The sequence below is a fragment of the Crassostrea angulata genome, chromosome 2, assembly GCF_025612915.1.
Source record: "Crassostrea angulata isolate pt1a10 chromosome 2, ASM2561291v2, whole genome shotgun sequence".
Taxonomy (NCBI): Eukaryota; Metazoa; Mollusca; class Bivalvia; order Ostreida; family Ostreidae; genus Magallana; species Magallana angulata.
The window spans coordinates 64,037,174-64,050,891 of record NC_069112.1 but is presented as its reverse complement, the minus strand read 5'-3'; the positions used below and the strand labels follow the sequence as shown (position 1 = coordinate 64,050,891).

General features: G+C 38.8%; 1 protein-coding gene across 1 annotated transcript; it reads left to right on the top strand.

The window, feature by feature from the left end:
- The first annotated feature begins 7,668 nt into the window (after nucleotides 1–7,668).
- LOC128174682 (uncharacterized protein F54H12.2-like) lies at nucleotides 7,669–8,952 on the top strand. Its single transcript, XM_052840175.1, has one exon. It carries the CDS (start codon nucleotides 7,669–7,671, stop codon nucleotides 8,950–8,952), a length of 1,284 nt encoding a protein of 427 aa, XP_052696135.1.
- Nucleotides 8,953–13,718: the final 4,766 nt, after the last annotated feature.

Genomic DNA, 13,718 nt, shown 5'->3' with positions numbered 1-13,718 from the left:
GCATGTACGTGTTTTTCTTTTCCAATCTGTTCAAATTTAGATTTTTGTTTTGCATGATACGAAACCTGATGTTGTAGATCAGCATGTAAGTAGTTTATTTCATTTCTTAAATTATAAATTAAGTAGAGTGGCCCCAGGTGGAGTTTAAATATAAAGTATTCTATTGTGTTCATGTGCAGCGTATTTATAATTAATTTTTTTGTGTTTAATTTTATTACAGTCCAAGATGCCTATGGCCTGGCAGTCTCTGCTGTGGTTATGGTGCTCCTCCTCCTCCTCCTGGGATGGATCCTACGATCCATCTTAATTAAGCCATTTTGGCATTGAATGCCGCGTCCCAGTGAGGAGGGGGAGAGGGAGACGGAGTGATGTCGAAAATCCCCAGCCACGGGCCGAGGAAACCCGCCCCAAAGAGCGTGTATGTATAGAAGTTAACCTAATTGATCGTAACAATAAAAAAAGACATCTAAAAACCTTTTCATATATAGATATATATATATAGAATAACATTTAAAATATATTCTGTTTAACAGCTGGGAATGATGAAATCGACTGCCGCGGGAAAAACGGATCAAGACAGACCGCTGCCAACTGGGGCAAAGGGTGGCCGACCCCGCACCATTCCCCCAAAAGAGTCTCTTCTGTTAACTCCGCCGTCTTACAATGTACTACCTCAGATCGTAAGTCAAATATTTTATTTCAAATCTCTCTCTCTTTCTCTCTCTCTCAGCTACAACAAATCAAGTAAAACGAAGTTGTATACTACATGTAAATATAGTCTATTTTCTCTTTATTTTGTTTGACCCCTCATTGAATATTCTATACTTTTAAAGGATTTTTCGTAGATTTTAGCTTTCTTTCTTTTTTCAAAAGAATTTAAACTATTTAAAAATTAATTCTCTTTGTTCATCATTGCAGAAACTAAGACGTCGGCTGTCTGCCTTGGACAAGAAGGAGCTTGTCCGTGGATTACTTCCCAGCAAGTCAGCGCATAAGTATATGAGTAGCGACGAGGAAGGAAGGGGATGATGGCTTTATTAGAAAGCTTGAATGGTGTTATCGCTAATCAAGATTTTTAATTTAAAGTGTTAATCAAACTTTTCCATTAAATTTTCAAAAAGTTAAGATGTGTTTACAACTATATTTAATTAATATCATAACTTAGAAGTAAATTTCATAATTGAATTGTTGTAAAGCCAATTTTACAAAACTGAAAGATTAGCTTTACTGGAAAAATTTGCTTTGTAAAATAGGCCATTACAATTCATCTGCTTTTATGTGAAATCAAGTAAAGATTACTTTTAAATTATTTGTCTTAGTTAAGTAAATTTTTGTAAAAACAATTAAAGGTAATGTAAGTATAAAATTTACAATATATTTACATTTATTGCAAAGCTGTTTTTTCATGTATTGTATGACTTTGAAATTGAACATCGTAGGAAAACGTTACACTTAAATGCAGATGGTTTATCCCGAATTCCAGTTAAACGCAAATGTAGGGCCCCGATTGTGATTCTCCAGAACACTTAGCAAATATTCATGGTTTGAACTTAGAGGTTGTGGCTGAAGAAGGAAAATTTCACCATGAAGAATCTAAGCATTATGAACAGGGAATCTATCTTGTGCAAGCCATTGACAATACTTCTGATGTTTCAAATTGGGTAGAATCCTGAGGCCCTGATCAAATAAAAGAATGGCAAATTGAAGATAGCAATGTCACCGTAAACAACCCCTAACGCGGGGGAGTCGACAAAAAGGAGGGGGGAGTCGATTCCAACGCATGGGGGAGTCGATTTTCTTCGCTTCGGAGACGGAAGGAATTTAGGTCACGCCATTTGTAGGTATTTATAAGAAGTATTTCCAAAAAAAATATATATACCGCACGGAAGACAGCAATAGTCAAACTTTGTGTCGGTCATTGGTCCGAGTTCTATATGCGTCTAGTAGGCTCAAACACTTCTAAACTATTTGACATATGTCAAATTCACGGTAATCGGGTGGTCAAAATATGCATGATTTGTAAAATATACGACTTGCTTTGGGTTACAGACAGTTGAAACAGTCGAACAAATGATCTACCTTTTAAGTGCAATTATCAAATCTTAACAAATCTTAGGAAAAATTGAAAAATCAAGACATTTTCTGTTCAGATGTAACGGTAACGTAGGGGGAGTATATCTTTGACCACTCGTTATCAGTAGTATATGCGTCTGTATATGCCCTGAAAACAATGGGGGTCTATTGTTTGGGGGGGGGGGGACAAAAGAAGAACAATGGGGGGTGGTTGACCTACATTTGGGGACAGGTGCCCGACACGAGACCTGTGCATAGCAACAAATCAAGACTAATTATTAATTTAGACTGACGATTACCCGACCAAGAAACAGCGTAGCAACAAATCAAGACTAATGATTATTTTTAGACTGACGATTACCCGACCAAGAAACAGGAACTTCCGAATCACAATTGGGTATTGAATGGAGGAATGCGTCAGTGACCTTTAAAAAGAGTTAAGGGGAAGGAGACTTGGTTGAACACGTGTTTGATAAATGATCGACCCTATTGTTAGACACTGGGTAGAATGAATACCTGAGTGTAGTAAAAATCGTTTTTAAAATGAAGATAGCTAAACGTCGAGAGAAAAATACATTTTGGTGTTTCTTAAGTATGCCAGTATAAATGACTGTTTTTAAAAAAACAAACGTGTTCTGTTAAAATGAACTAGATTGAGAGACTTTTTAAATGGAAAAATCAGTCAGTTTTTACTGATCACCGTATAGAAATGACACCCGTCCTTTTAAATAAAAATGTAAACACAAACGGTAAGTTAAAGTAAGGACACAACCATATAGACGAAATGGTGTAAAGACGGATTTAAATCGGTGTTTATTTTTTTTTTACGAAAACGCATTTGTATGTTTGATGCGATACTATCCATTTTATTTATTTTTGTTGTTTTTCAGGTTTTAAAAACGAAGTAAAAATCGTGTAATTTTCTATCAATTTATTCTGATATAAAAATGCATTAAATTATACACATACATATGTAGTTTCTACATGAAATTTAAATAGCACAGAGAAAATAAAGTAGAACATGATAAATGACAAAGCTTGGAGAAAAAAGTGTTGTAAATTTACAAACAATTTTTTTTCAATAGCGTTTTTTATCACTGTTTTTTTTTTTTTACCACTTTGCGAAATCGTTAGGGTTGCAAATGCTGCATTGGAGCATTCCCAATTGATTTTGATGATCATCGCGTTCTGAACAACATTTCACGTTTTTCAATTCTGGAAGGCAGTTTTCGATGTCTACCAGTAAGCCTTTAAAAACGGTGAATTCAAACGGTCTTAAGCAGAGCCCTTTTCTGGTAGGAACGATGTCTGATTCTTCGTTGGGTTTCCAGTACTGTCGTATATCCACGCAAGGGTTGTTTTCTTTCACATGGACGTAAACATTGTATCCCAGATGCCAACTTTGTGCTTCGTTCTTGAGGATTGTTTCTTGAATTGAGTCCATGGCCGTCATCAAGGTTTTTAACTGAATTATTTTCAGATTTATACCTTTTTTCGTTGGTATTTCCTGTCCATCACAGAGTTCGTATTGTCTAAGATCAAAATCTAGGTTCCTTTTGCCATTCGGAGACCTTAACATAACGTCCGTTTTGCAAAGGTTTGAAAAGACGTGCAGACATCATTCTTTTTTCTTTGAGTGTAAGACTTAGACTGACGAGAATGTTAATTTGTTTCACATATATCTGAGGTTTGACGTCACGAATAATCTTTGGAAAATAAGCTCCTCAGATTGGTGGAAAAACTCAAAAAGTTTTGTAGGAAACGCATTGAACCTTAAAAAACAAGCCCTGTTGCACAATCCACTCCGTGTAAAATAAACTATTCTAAATTTAATTTTTTTTTATTGTTAATTCACACACAGGCCAAACATTGAATGTCTTTATGGTCTCAAGACTGTTCGAAAATAAATGGGTTGATGAATCCTTCCGTCGTGTCTGGATACTCGGTGTATGGTGTTTCCTTATATCCAAGATGTTCAGTTCTGCAGATTTCATCCCATACAAAATCATGATAGATATTTTCCCAATCATCATACGAAATACGACCGAATTTCGTTATTTTTAAAACTTCTGCAACAGGTAAGGCTTCACCTTTTCTCATGTCTTGATCAAAGAAAATATCCTGTGCCTTAAGCACGAATTTAAGCAATTTTCCATCATTCTGCGTGGCTTCCAAGGCAAGTCATACGATGCATTCAGTTTCATGTACCAAAGAATTGCGCAAAACATATTGTTTTTTGCAAAATTGGCATGATGTATCATCGGAGTGGTACAGGTTGTAGTTGTCAATAAAGTTTTTGACACAGGAACCCCGTTGCAAGAATCTAAATAGCCACATTTGTCTTTCGCTGGTTGGGTCTGGAAAAGACAGCATGGTGTTTTTGCAATGTAGTGTTTCTGCTCGAGTGTGGTTTGACAAAATAATCTGAAGTAATACTTTATGCCAGAATGATCATGTGATTATTTAGAAACACGCCTACTAATTGAAAAGAAGGTAAGAGAGGACCAATCACCATGTTAATTAAATGTAATTTGCTATTCTAGTATTTGATGTAGATCACATTTTATTTTCAAGAAATTTGATTGGTAATCATTAGAGTGAAAAAAACAATTCGATGTACGCAAATGACTAAAACAGCTATTTCATGCCTTTTTTTTATCATTGCTTCCCTCGAACCTTGACGAAGCACGATGTCGTCTATGGATTCTAGACTGAACATGATCGAAACGGATTCCTGTCCTAATTTTTCCTCGAGCAGTACTGATGCATGTTCCTTAGATTGTTTACCATCGACATCATGGGGAATGGATTCCAATGCTAACTTCTCGTGGAATTTGTCGGACTCGAACAAAGGGTTTAAAGAAGAAAAATTGAAGACTAAATAGGTGACTCTGCCTGTGAAAAATATTCCTCCTCCAACTTTGAACAGTCCTTCTCCCTGGCAATATCCCGAATACTTGAATTTTTCGGAACGATTTGCCACGTTTAACGACTGGCCTAAATATTTAAGAGGTCCGGCGAAAAAGGATTTGGCTCGAGCGGGTTTCATTTACACGCGCATCGGAGACAAAGTCACCTGTTTCTCCTGCGGAATGACCCTAAAAAACTGGGAACCACAAGACGATGCCTACAATGAACACATACGATGGTCAAAGCATTGTCCGTATGCTAAGATGGTAACAGATGGAAAGTTGGCAAGAGGATAGAAAAGGAAACATCAGACTATTTTTATTTGCATGAAAAGGGTCTCATTGTAATGAGTGAATGTTTTGTTTGCAATTGAAAATGACAATGGTGTGTGGTTTTTTTATGTTTGTGATTAAAATGTTGATATATAACCAAATGTACAATAAAAAACACTTGCTCACTTTTCATTCATTATTCTTTTTTATGTTTTGCAATAAGGATATTAGTATGCATGGGTAAAATATTTATGCTAAGGATACCTCAAACAGGTTCTGGGTATAAAAAGACTGATTTTTTCAAACTAAACTTCATTTAAGCATTTGTCCTTGGAGAGATAGTGGAGATGGAGCAGTATTTAAAGAAAATATGGTATGATCCGCGGCACCCTGGTTCCTTTGCTGGTGCAACTAAACTATACGAAATTGTAAAAAAAGAGGGAATCTATAATATTGGTTTAAATCGAATTAAAGAGTTTTTACAAAATCAAGATGCATTTTCGCTGCAAAAAAAGTGAGGCGCCGATTTAAGAGAAGACGTGTGATAGTGCAGGGAATAGACTATCAGTGGGAAGCAGACTTGGCCGACGTGCAAAACCTCTCCGAGAACAATAACGGAATAAGGTATCTCTTGGTTGTCGTTGACGTATTTTCTCGATTTATGTGGGTGAGACCTTTGAAAGATAAAAAAGCTCAGTCGATCATTGATGCATTCAGAGACATTTTGAGTGGTCCTCGACAACCCAAAGCTATACGGACGGATAAAGGGTCGGAATTTAACAATCGGTACTTGAAACGATATCTACAGGAAAAAGGCATTAAAATTTTTTATGCCTTAAACGAGACCAAGGCCAATTTTGCCGAAAGGTACATTCAAACGTTAAAGAAGAGATTGTATAGATATTTTACGCATACTCAAAAACACAAGTACATAAACATTTTACAAGATGTGGTGATGTCTATCAACGAAACACCCAACCGCTCCCTAAACGGAAGAGCTCCAGCCTCTGTCGACGCAGAGAACGAATCGGAAGTGAGACTGGATGCTTACTTGGTGAGACGAAAAGCTCAGAAAAAAAGACTGAATATTAAAAAGTCGTCAAAACGAAAACGCACAGCGTATACCCTTAAGATAGGCGATCAGGTGCGCATTTCTCACTTAAGACGCCAGTTTCAACGATACTATGATCAGACTTTTACCGAAGAAATTTTCATTGTGAGCCATCGCTTCGTTTCACAAGGCATCCCTATTTACAAGCTTAAGGATATGATGAACGAACCAATTCAAGGTAGTTTTTATGCCAGCGAACTTCAGAAGGTATCCAAAGACGAACAGACACAATGGAGAATCGAAAAAATCATCAGGAAACGGAAAGTACGCGGAAAACCGGAAGTACTTGTACGTTGGTTAGGTTGGCCCAAGAAATTCGACAGTTGGATTCCAGAAATCGATGTCAAAAACATTTGACATCCCGATAATGCTTCATTTATCATACAGATGTCGCTGCGGATGGTTCTCAAGTCTTCGGATAGTGCGTCCACGCACTCTGATAACAAACCTTGGAATTTTAGAGTTCGCCTACCAAGATCCTTACCTCTGACGGGGGAATGGACTGTCGAGTTGACGGAATTTTGTAACAACAATATCAGAGGATTACCGTCTATTGTTCGATTTGTGAGGACACCATCATAGGGGAACGACAAGGACCACTTCCCAGACGGATTTATTTGACAGACTCTAAAAATCAGATTTTTCTTCGCCCTTACCGCATTCCTTTACGCAGTAATGACCTTACCGATATGCACATCTATATAAAGGACAACAACACCGGAGATGCGTCATTTTTTTTACTGGAGATTCGACTGTAACACTTGTGTTTCGACAAATGTGAAATCATGGCTGGACCAACGTACATATCGAATCCTGCTCTATGGGCGCAATTTCATCACACAGATGAGGGGGAAAACTTTATACCGATGATTCGGCGCAAATCGCAGAGGGGTGGTGGAATACTCAACAGAAGAAGGGCTTACATGATTCCAGTTCGGGCTCCCTCTTTACCAAAACCGGACATTCAACAAGTGTCACCAGTAGCGGCCGAGCAAGAGAGAGCCATGTCCGAATTAAAAGAATCCATGCGTAACGACGAGCCCCACATGCCTTTGAAAAAAAGTATAAAAAGAAGAAAAAAACGAGCAACTACCAGACGTTCGTCAAACACCAAAGGGAAAGGACGCTTTAAGAAAAAAAAGAGACAAGGACGACAGAGGATTAATTCGTTGAAAAAAAACATTAAGAAAAAAAAGACTCTGAAAACAAAAAAGAAAACGACCAGCAGCAAAAAATCTAGTCTCAAAGGCACACCTATTTTTTAGTTAAACCATGTCTTACTTAAGCGAATTGAACACAACGATGGCAGAGCCCTCTGAATTGGCTCTCTTTTCCGATCCACCAAATCAAGTAGCAGTGCATAAGATTTATTTTCAGGAAACCAGACCCATTTCGTCATTTGACTTAGATACTGCACCTCTGGAATTTTCCATTCCGGGAAACGGCGGAGAATATTTAGATCTCAGAAAAAGTCGACTCTACATTAAAGCAAAGATCACCAAGTGTGACGGCACAGCCTTAGCAGCTTTGGAAAAGACAGGAATCGTTAATTTACCTCTTCAAGCACTGTTTTCTCAGATAGATGTCTACATGAACGGAAAATGCGTCTCGCAAAATGCCAGCAATTATCCCTGGAAAGCTTATTTCAAAGTACTCTTGTCTACAGGAAAAGGCACATCTGAATCGCAAATGCAGACACAGATGTACTGGCCTGATGGAGAGGGCATGAATGACCCGGATGCTGCAGCCGGAACGAACATGTCTCTGAGAAAGAGATATGTATTTACCCAAAAATCGAGAACATTTGATCTGGAAGGTCCTCTATACGTGGATTGTTTTTATCTCGACAAATATCTCATCAATGGAGTAGATATTCAACTCAGGCTGTTTCGTTCCAAGCCCGAATTCGTGATAATGAGTAAGGAAGCCTCGCTGAGCTACAAGGTCACCATATTAGACGCCGTATTTAAGGCCTGTAAAGTTAAAGTCGACAGCGCCATTCTGGTGAATCACACCAATGTCATTCTCAAGTCCCCGGCGAGGTATAATTATCTCAAAACAGATGTCAAAATGACCACCATTTCAGATAAAACTAGCGAGTTTTATTGGGACGACGTTTGGAACGGAAAAAGACCATCAAAAGTGTTTGTCACTTTTGTCAAACAGTCGGCAGTGAACGGTGGTTACGCCGATAATCCGTTTTATTTTGAACACTTTGATCTGTCCGAGATTGTCTTGTACGTCAACGGAGAACCGACACCCATTCGACCAATGAAGCTAGACTTTGGGGAGAACAATAATTACGTTACTCCTCTCTGCAATTTGTATCAGTCCTCTGAAAGGTGGCTCAAAGACGAGAGCCTCGTCATCGATAGAGAAAAATTTGGGACTGGATATGCCATATATGCCTTTGACCTCGTACCCACTGATCCCGGAGATGGGTATATAAACCTGGTACATCAAGGAAACGTCGGTGTCTATGCTCGTTTTTCTAAACCAACTACAGCGACCATCAGCGCCATAGCCTATTGTGAATGCCCCGGTCTTCTTTTAGTTGACAATACCAGAAAAGTGAGACAATTGTAAATAATAACAATAATAATAATGGATACCAAAGAAATGTTGGGCATTGTCGATATGCTAGCGGACCTTAAACCGTTTTTCCGAGGCATATTTGCCTCCAACTCTCTGTCAGTTCGTGTGACTCGATTTCCTTCTGCTGTAGTGTGCAACACAGATCCCATTGAAGAAAAGGTTCTCATTGGATTGCCTTTTGGCTCAGAAACGAAACAGAATGCGAATTTTACGACAGCTTTGGAAGATTACCGGAATACTATGACATTCGATTGAGAGAATTTATTGATAGAAATAGCTTTGTTTGTGTTTATAATAATGTACAAGTGCAACCAGATTCGGCTTCTACTTGTGGTTTTCACGTTTTATTTTATTTGTATCGCCGTGCGCAGGGGTTTTCAATGCAAAGCAGTCTTGAATTGTTAGGTCGTATTAATTCCGACGACTTTGTACGCAAATTTGTTTTGTCAAGAATTAATCATTACAAAAGCCATCTGCTGTCTTTTAAAGTCGGGTAATGAGACACATGTTGATACTTGTAAAAAAAATAAATAAAAATCCTCTTACACTTGGATTCCGGAGACTTGGACCCCGGAGACTTGGATCCCGGAGACCGAGGTTCCCGCGCGCGCGCGCAGGCTTTCCCCCTCAGTGATGAAGGGATCGTTAAGAGCGTCATTATCGTGTCTCATTACTTTTTTTAATGAATGCAGTTTGAAAAAAAATAGTTGTGCGTTTTATAGATGTGTCACTTGAAGATAAAAAAAGTAGTTAATTAAAAAACAAAAAATATTGCAAATGATGTACAAGTGAGGTGTACCTATGTCAGTTTTGTTTTATGAAAGAATATATTTGGATGAATACAACTAGCCATGTATTGTTTATTAAAATGATCATGTATTTTATTGAATGCAGGAGATAGAAGAAATAAAAATTAGTTGTGTGTGTGTGTGTGTGTGTGTGTGTGTGTGTGTGTGTGTGTGTGTGTGTGTGTGTCGTTTGTAGAAATTAAAAAAAACGATCTTGAGAAAAAAAAGGTTTTGTTTTGTTTTTTATTTTTTTTCTGCACTAAATTCATTTTAAAATGAACACATTATACAGTTGGGAGTATTAGTGAAAATTTCTAATAGAAACAAAAATATCTGATAAAAAAATATGAGTTTTTTTTTATATCTGCGGGTTTCATGTGCGCATGCGTAAGTTTGTTTAAATCTTGTTTGGGGGGTATCTTCATAATAATCAGAAACAGATTCATTATTTTTCATTTATTCTCAAGACACGAAAAGATTCGGCAATGAAATTTAAAACTCCCACCTCGTTTGCAGTAATAGGGGGAACTATGTCGGGAAAAACACATTTTGTGTGGAATTTACTGAAAAGTGGAAGCGAGATGTTTGATGTTGCACCAAGCAAAATTATATATTGTTACATGGAAGAACAGCCAATTGTAGATGACATGAAGTCGAGTTTATCCGATTTTGATACTTATAAAGGACTACCTAGCAGAGAGGAAATTAAGGAATGGTCTGAAGATTACCCTCACACTGTAATTATTCTCGACGACATGATTCATTTAGTGACGAAAAGTTCAGATGCTCTTCATCTTTTTCAGACCATGGTGTCGCATTCTAAGGTAACGGCTTTTCTGCTGTCACAAAATCTATATCCCCCCGGAGTTTACGCTAAAAGCATCTTACTGAATTGTCAACACGTTATTTTATTTAAAAATGTGAGGGATAACCGACAGATCATTACCTTTGGTAGTCAAGTTTTCACGGGGCGCTCGAAATTCTGGATGGACGCTTACGCCAAAGCCGTAAGTCGCCCTTACGGTTACATACTGATAGATCTGACCAATCACTGTCCGGAAGAAAGGCGTTTACGAACAAATATCTTACCAGGCGAAGGAGAAACGATAGTGTACCGACCTAAATAAATTGAGAGTGTAATTTGTACACTCGTTCATTTACGTCATCATGTCTCAAAGGACAGGACGTCAGACAGCATTTCTTCGTTTTTTATTTCTTGCTGATAAAACTCAACGAAAAAAAATTATCGAAATGGCCTCCGAAGAACAGATGAAGGCTTTCAGGGAGATAACTCTAAATATTTACATGGGTCATCTGATCATTTCCGGTTATTATCGGACAAAACTCAAGAGATATAAAAATCTCGTTCAGTCTCTATGTGATCGTCGTGTGAGCAACATTCAGATAAAACAATTGCTGCAGAAAACCGGAGAAGTCATTCCCTTGATTCTTAGACCTTACTTTAAAGAAGATGGCGGAGGAATATCTACTCGTCAAAAAAACAATCTACGATCGGATGAAGGAGAAACAGAGTGAACAAGAAAAAAGTCAATCAATGGATCAAGGTGTGAACACCGAGGAGACAATGTCGACAATTAAAACGGACCCCCCACAATCTGGATCCGGTCTTATTTACGCGGGAAGCAAAAAGAGAAAAGCGACTTCACCTCCTGGCATACGCTCACCCAAAAAGAAAAGGACAATGTGGCTGACATTTTAATTGTAAAGGGTGGGGAGTGTTTATTCATTATTATCTGTAAACAAAAAAAACTATAAAAATGAAAAACAAATTACATTGTGAACACATATCATTTTATTTTATTAAAAATGTTCAAAAATCTGTATTTTTGAATGTACATATACTAATAAACAAACAGTCTAATACATGAGATATTGTCTTAATAACCATAAGGAAGTGTTGTCAAATTTGGTTGTACGACTCGTTTCGTATACACAGATGCATATTTCTTAATTTCCTCTTGGCAATAAAGTTCGCTATGAATTTTTTCTCGACTGATTTTGTTGGGGTTGACTGTGCAGTAGTTTCCCGCCAAGGAATTCTCGCGATTGAACATGGCGTCTTTCATGCTGTTTAAGTTAAGGATTGTCGAATTGATGTAATTTAGGGAAAATCCCTTGACTTTGCATGCCTCCTTTCCTTTATGCGTTCTGTATGCATAATTTTTAGGACCATTGCACACAAACTCGGTAATCCAGTCGTCCTTTTTCAATTCGTTTGTAAGTTCACCCAGATAATCACCAATGGGGGGTTCTATTTCCCCCTCCTTTTGGGTATAGATTACCGAGTCTGTGTCCCAGTACAGAACGCGAGTTTGCAACAAATCTAATAATTCGTACAACTTAAGGCGGGCCCAACAGGTAGTAAATGAAGCCAAAAAAACATTGCTGTGACCGGGGTCGCACATGTCCTCCGAGGCACGTTTAGTAGACAGCATGAGATGGTTGTCGTCTATGATATTAAAATCCTGAATTTCTATAGTTGGATTGGCCATCTGCTCAAACAACACGTGAGCTTGGCTGTCGTGAAGAATCTGCGTTTTGCAGAGGTTCATTCTCTGTCCAAATTTACCCCAGAAACTATTCAACAGAAGCTTTGCCAGGATACGTAGACCCGGATTGTGTTCAATATTGTCGGGGTCTAGACGAATACCTTCTCTCTGCTCGTACATCTCGATATATTGAGCGAGGTCATCCTCCGTCTTGATCCAGTCGGGTCGTCCACTGGCCTCTTGTTTAATTTTCAAAAACATGTTGATATAAAGCGCAAATAGTCCACCCGTCTTGGTTACAGAGTCGTACTGAGTCGATTCGCTCCAATGGTAGACTTCGTAGATTTTGAGGATCTTGTACCCCTTTTCGACGGCTTTGAGAAGTTCGGGTGTACAGTAAGTACCCGTCAATGCTCTGTCCGCGTCCGAACAAGCGCAAGGTTCTTTCTGTTGGCGCTCCACACACGATCGACAAAGCGGAAACGTTAACTTTCCCTGCGAGCGGTAACCGAGCACTGGGTGAAAAAGTCCTCGAGGCGGGAGAACTTTTACCTTTGCCAGTCCGAAATAATTCGAGATATCGTCAAACTCACGAGTGATGATCTCGGGATGTCCGGTCGGATATCGTGCCGTCTTGTTAACGAAAGGGTACAGCGAGGTAAAATCGACATATTTGATTTTTGTATCTCGTGGCGCTCTTTTGTACAACACACATCCGTTTGTACGTCCACCCATAAGACTATCCCGGGGGTCTAGACGCTCAGTCAAATCCAGGTTTTCGACAAAGGTTTTGGCGTCAGGGTCCTCCTTAATCATGTTGTCATATTCGTGTTCCCAGATGACGACAAGTTTCATTCCCAGACTCTTTAACTTTCTTTCTTTATTACGGGTGCGTGCAAGCAACTCGGATGCAGTATACTCGGAGTTCGGAAGTATAATATCACCTCCTTTTTTGAAGCACGTGGGACATCCGTGAAAACGACAGCCGTGAAATTCATAAGCAATTCCGGCGGGAAATTCGGTGGTAGGTGCTACGTAACCATCTAGTCGATAGCGAGTTTCCGGTACTCGGTACTCCCCTCTTCCGTTTAATGCATGGCAAATATCCAGGTGTTGACCGTTTGTGCGGGCGCGCTGCATTAACAATTCGAGCCATGCTATGGATTTTCTGCTGAATGGTATGCGAACCTGATATCCGTTCGGCGGTGGACGAGCAATGGGGGACTTCACGAAAACTTCCTTGATTATTTCCATGTTCATTTTCTTAAATTCGTTCCAGTCTATCCAAACGTTCTGATAGAGGACAGATGTTTTTCCGTTTATTTTTTTAGCACATATTCGGATCTCTTGGTCGTTTTCCTTGACGATTAATTGCCACTGCTCTTCAAGAAATTTTTGCTTGTAAACTTCCATGCAAAGAGATGCTATGGTACAGGAGTCAAATGCGTCAATGGCGCGA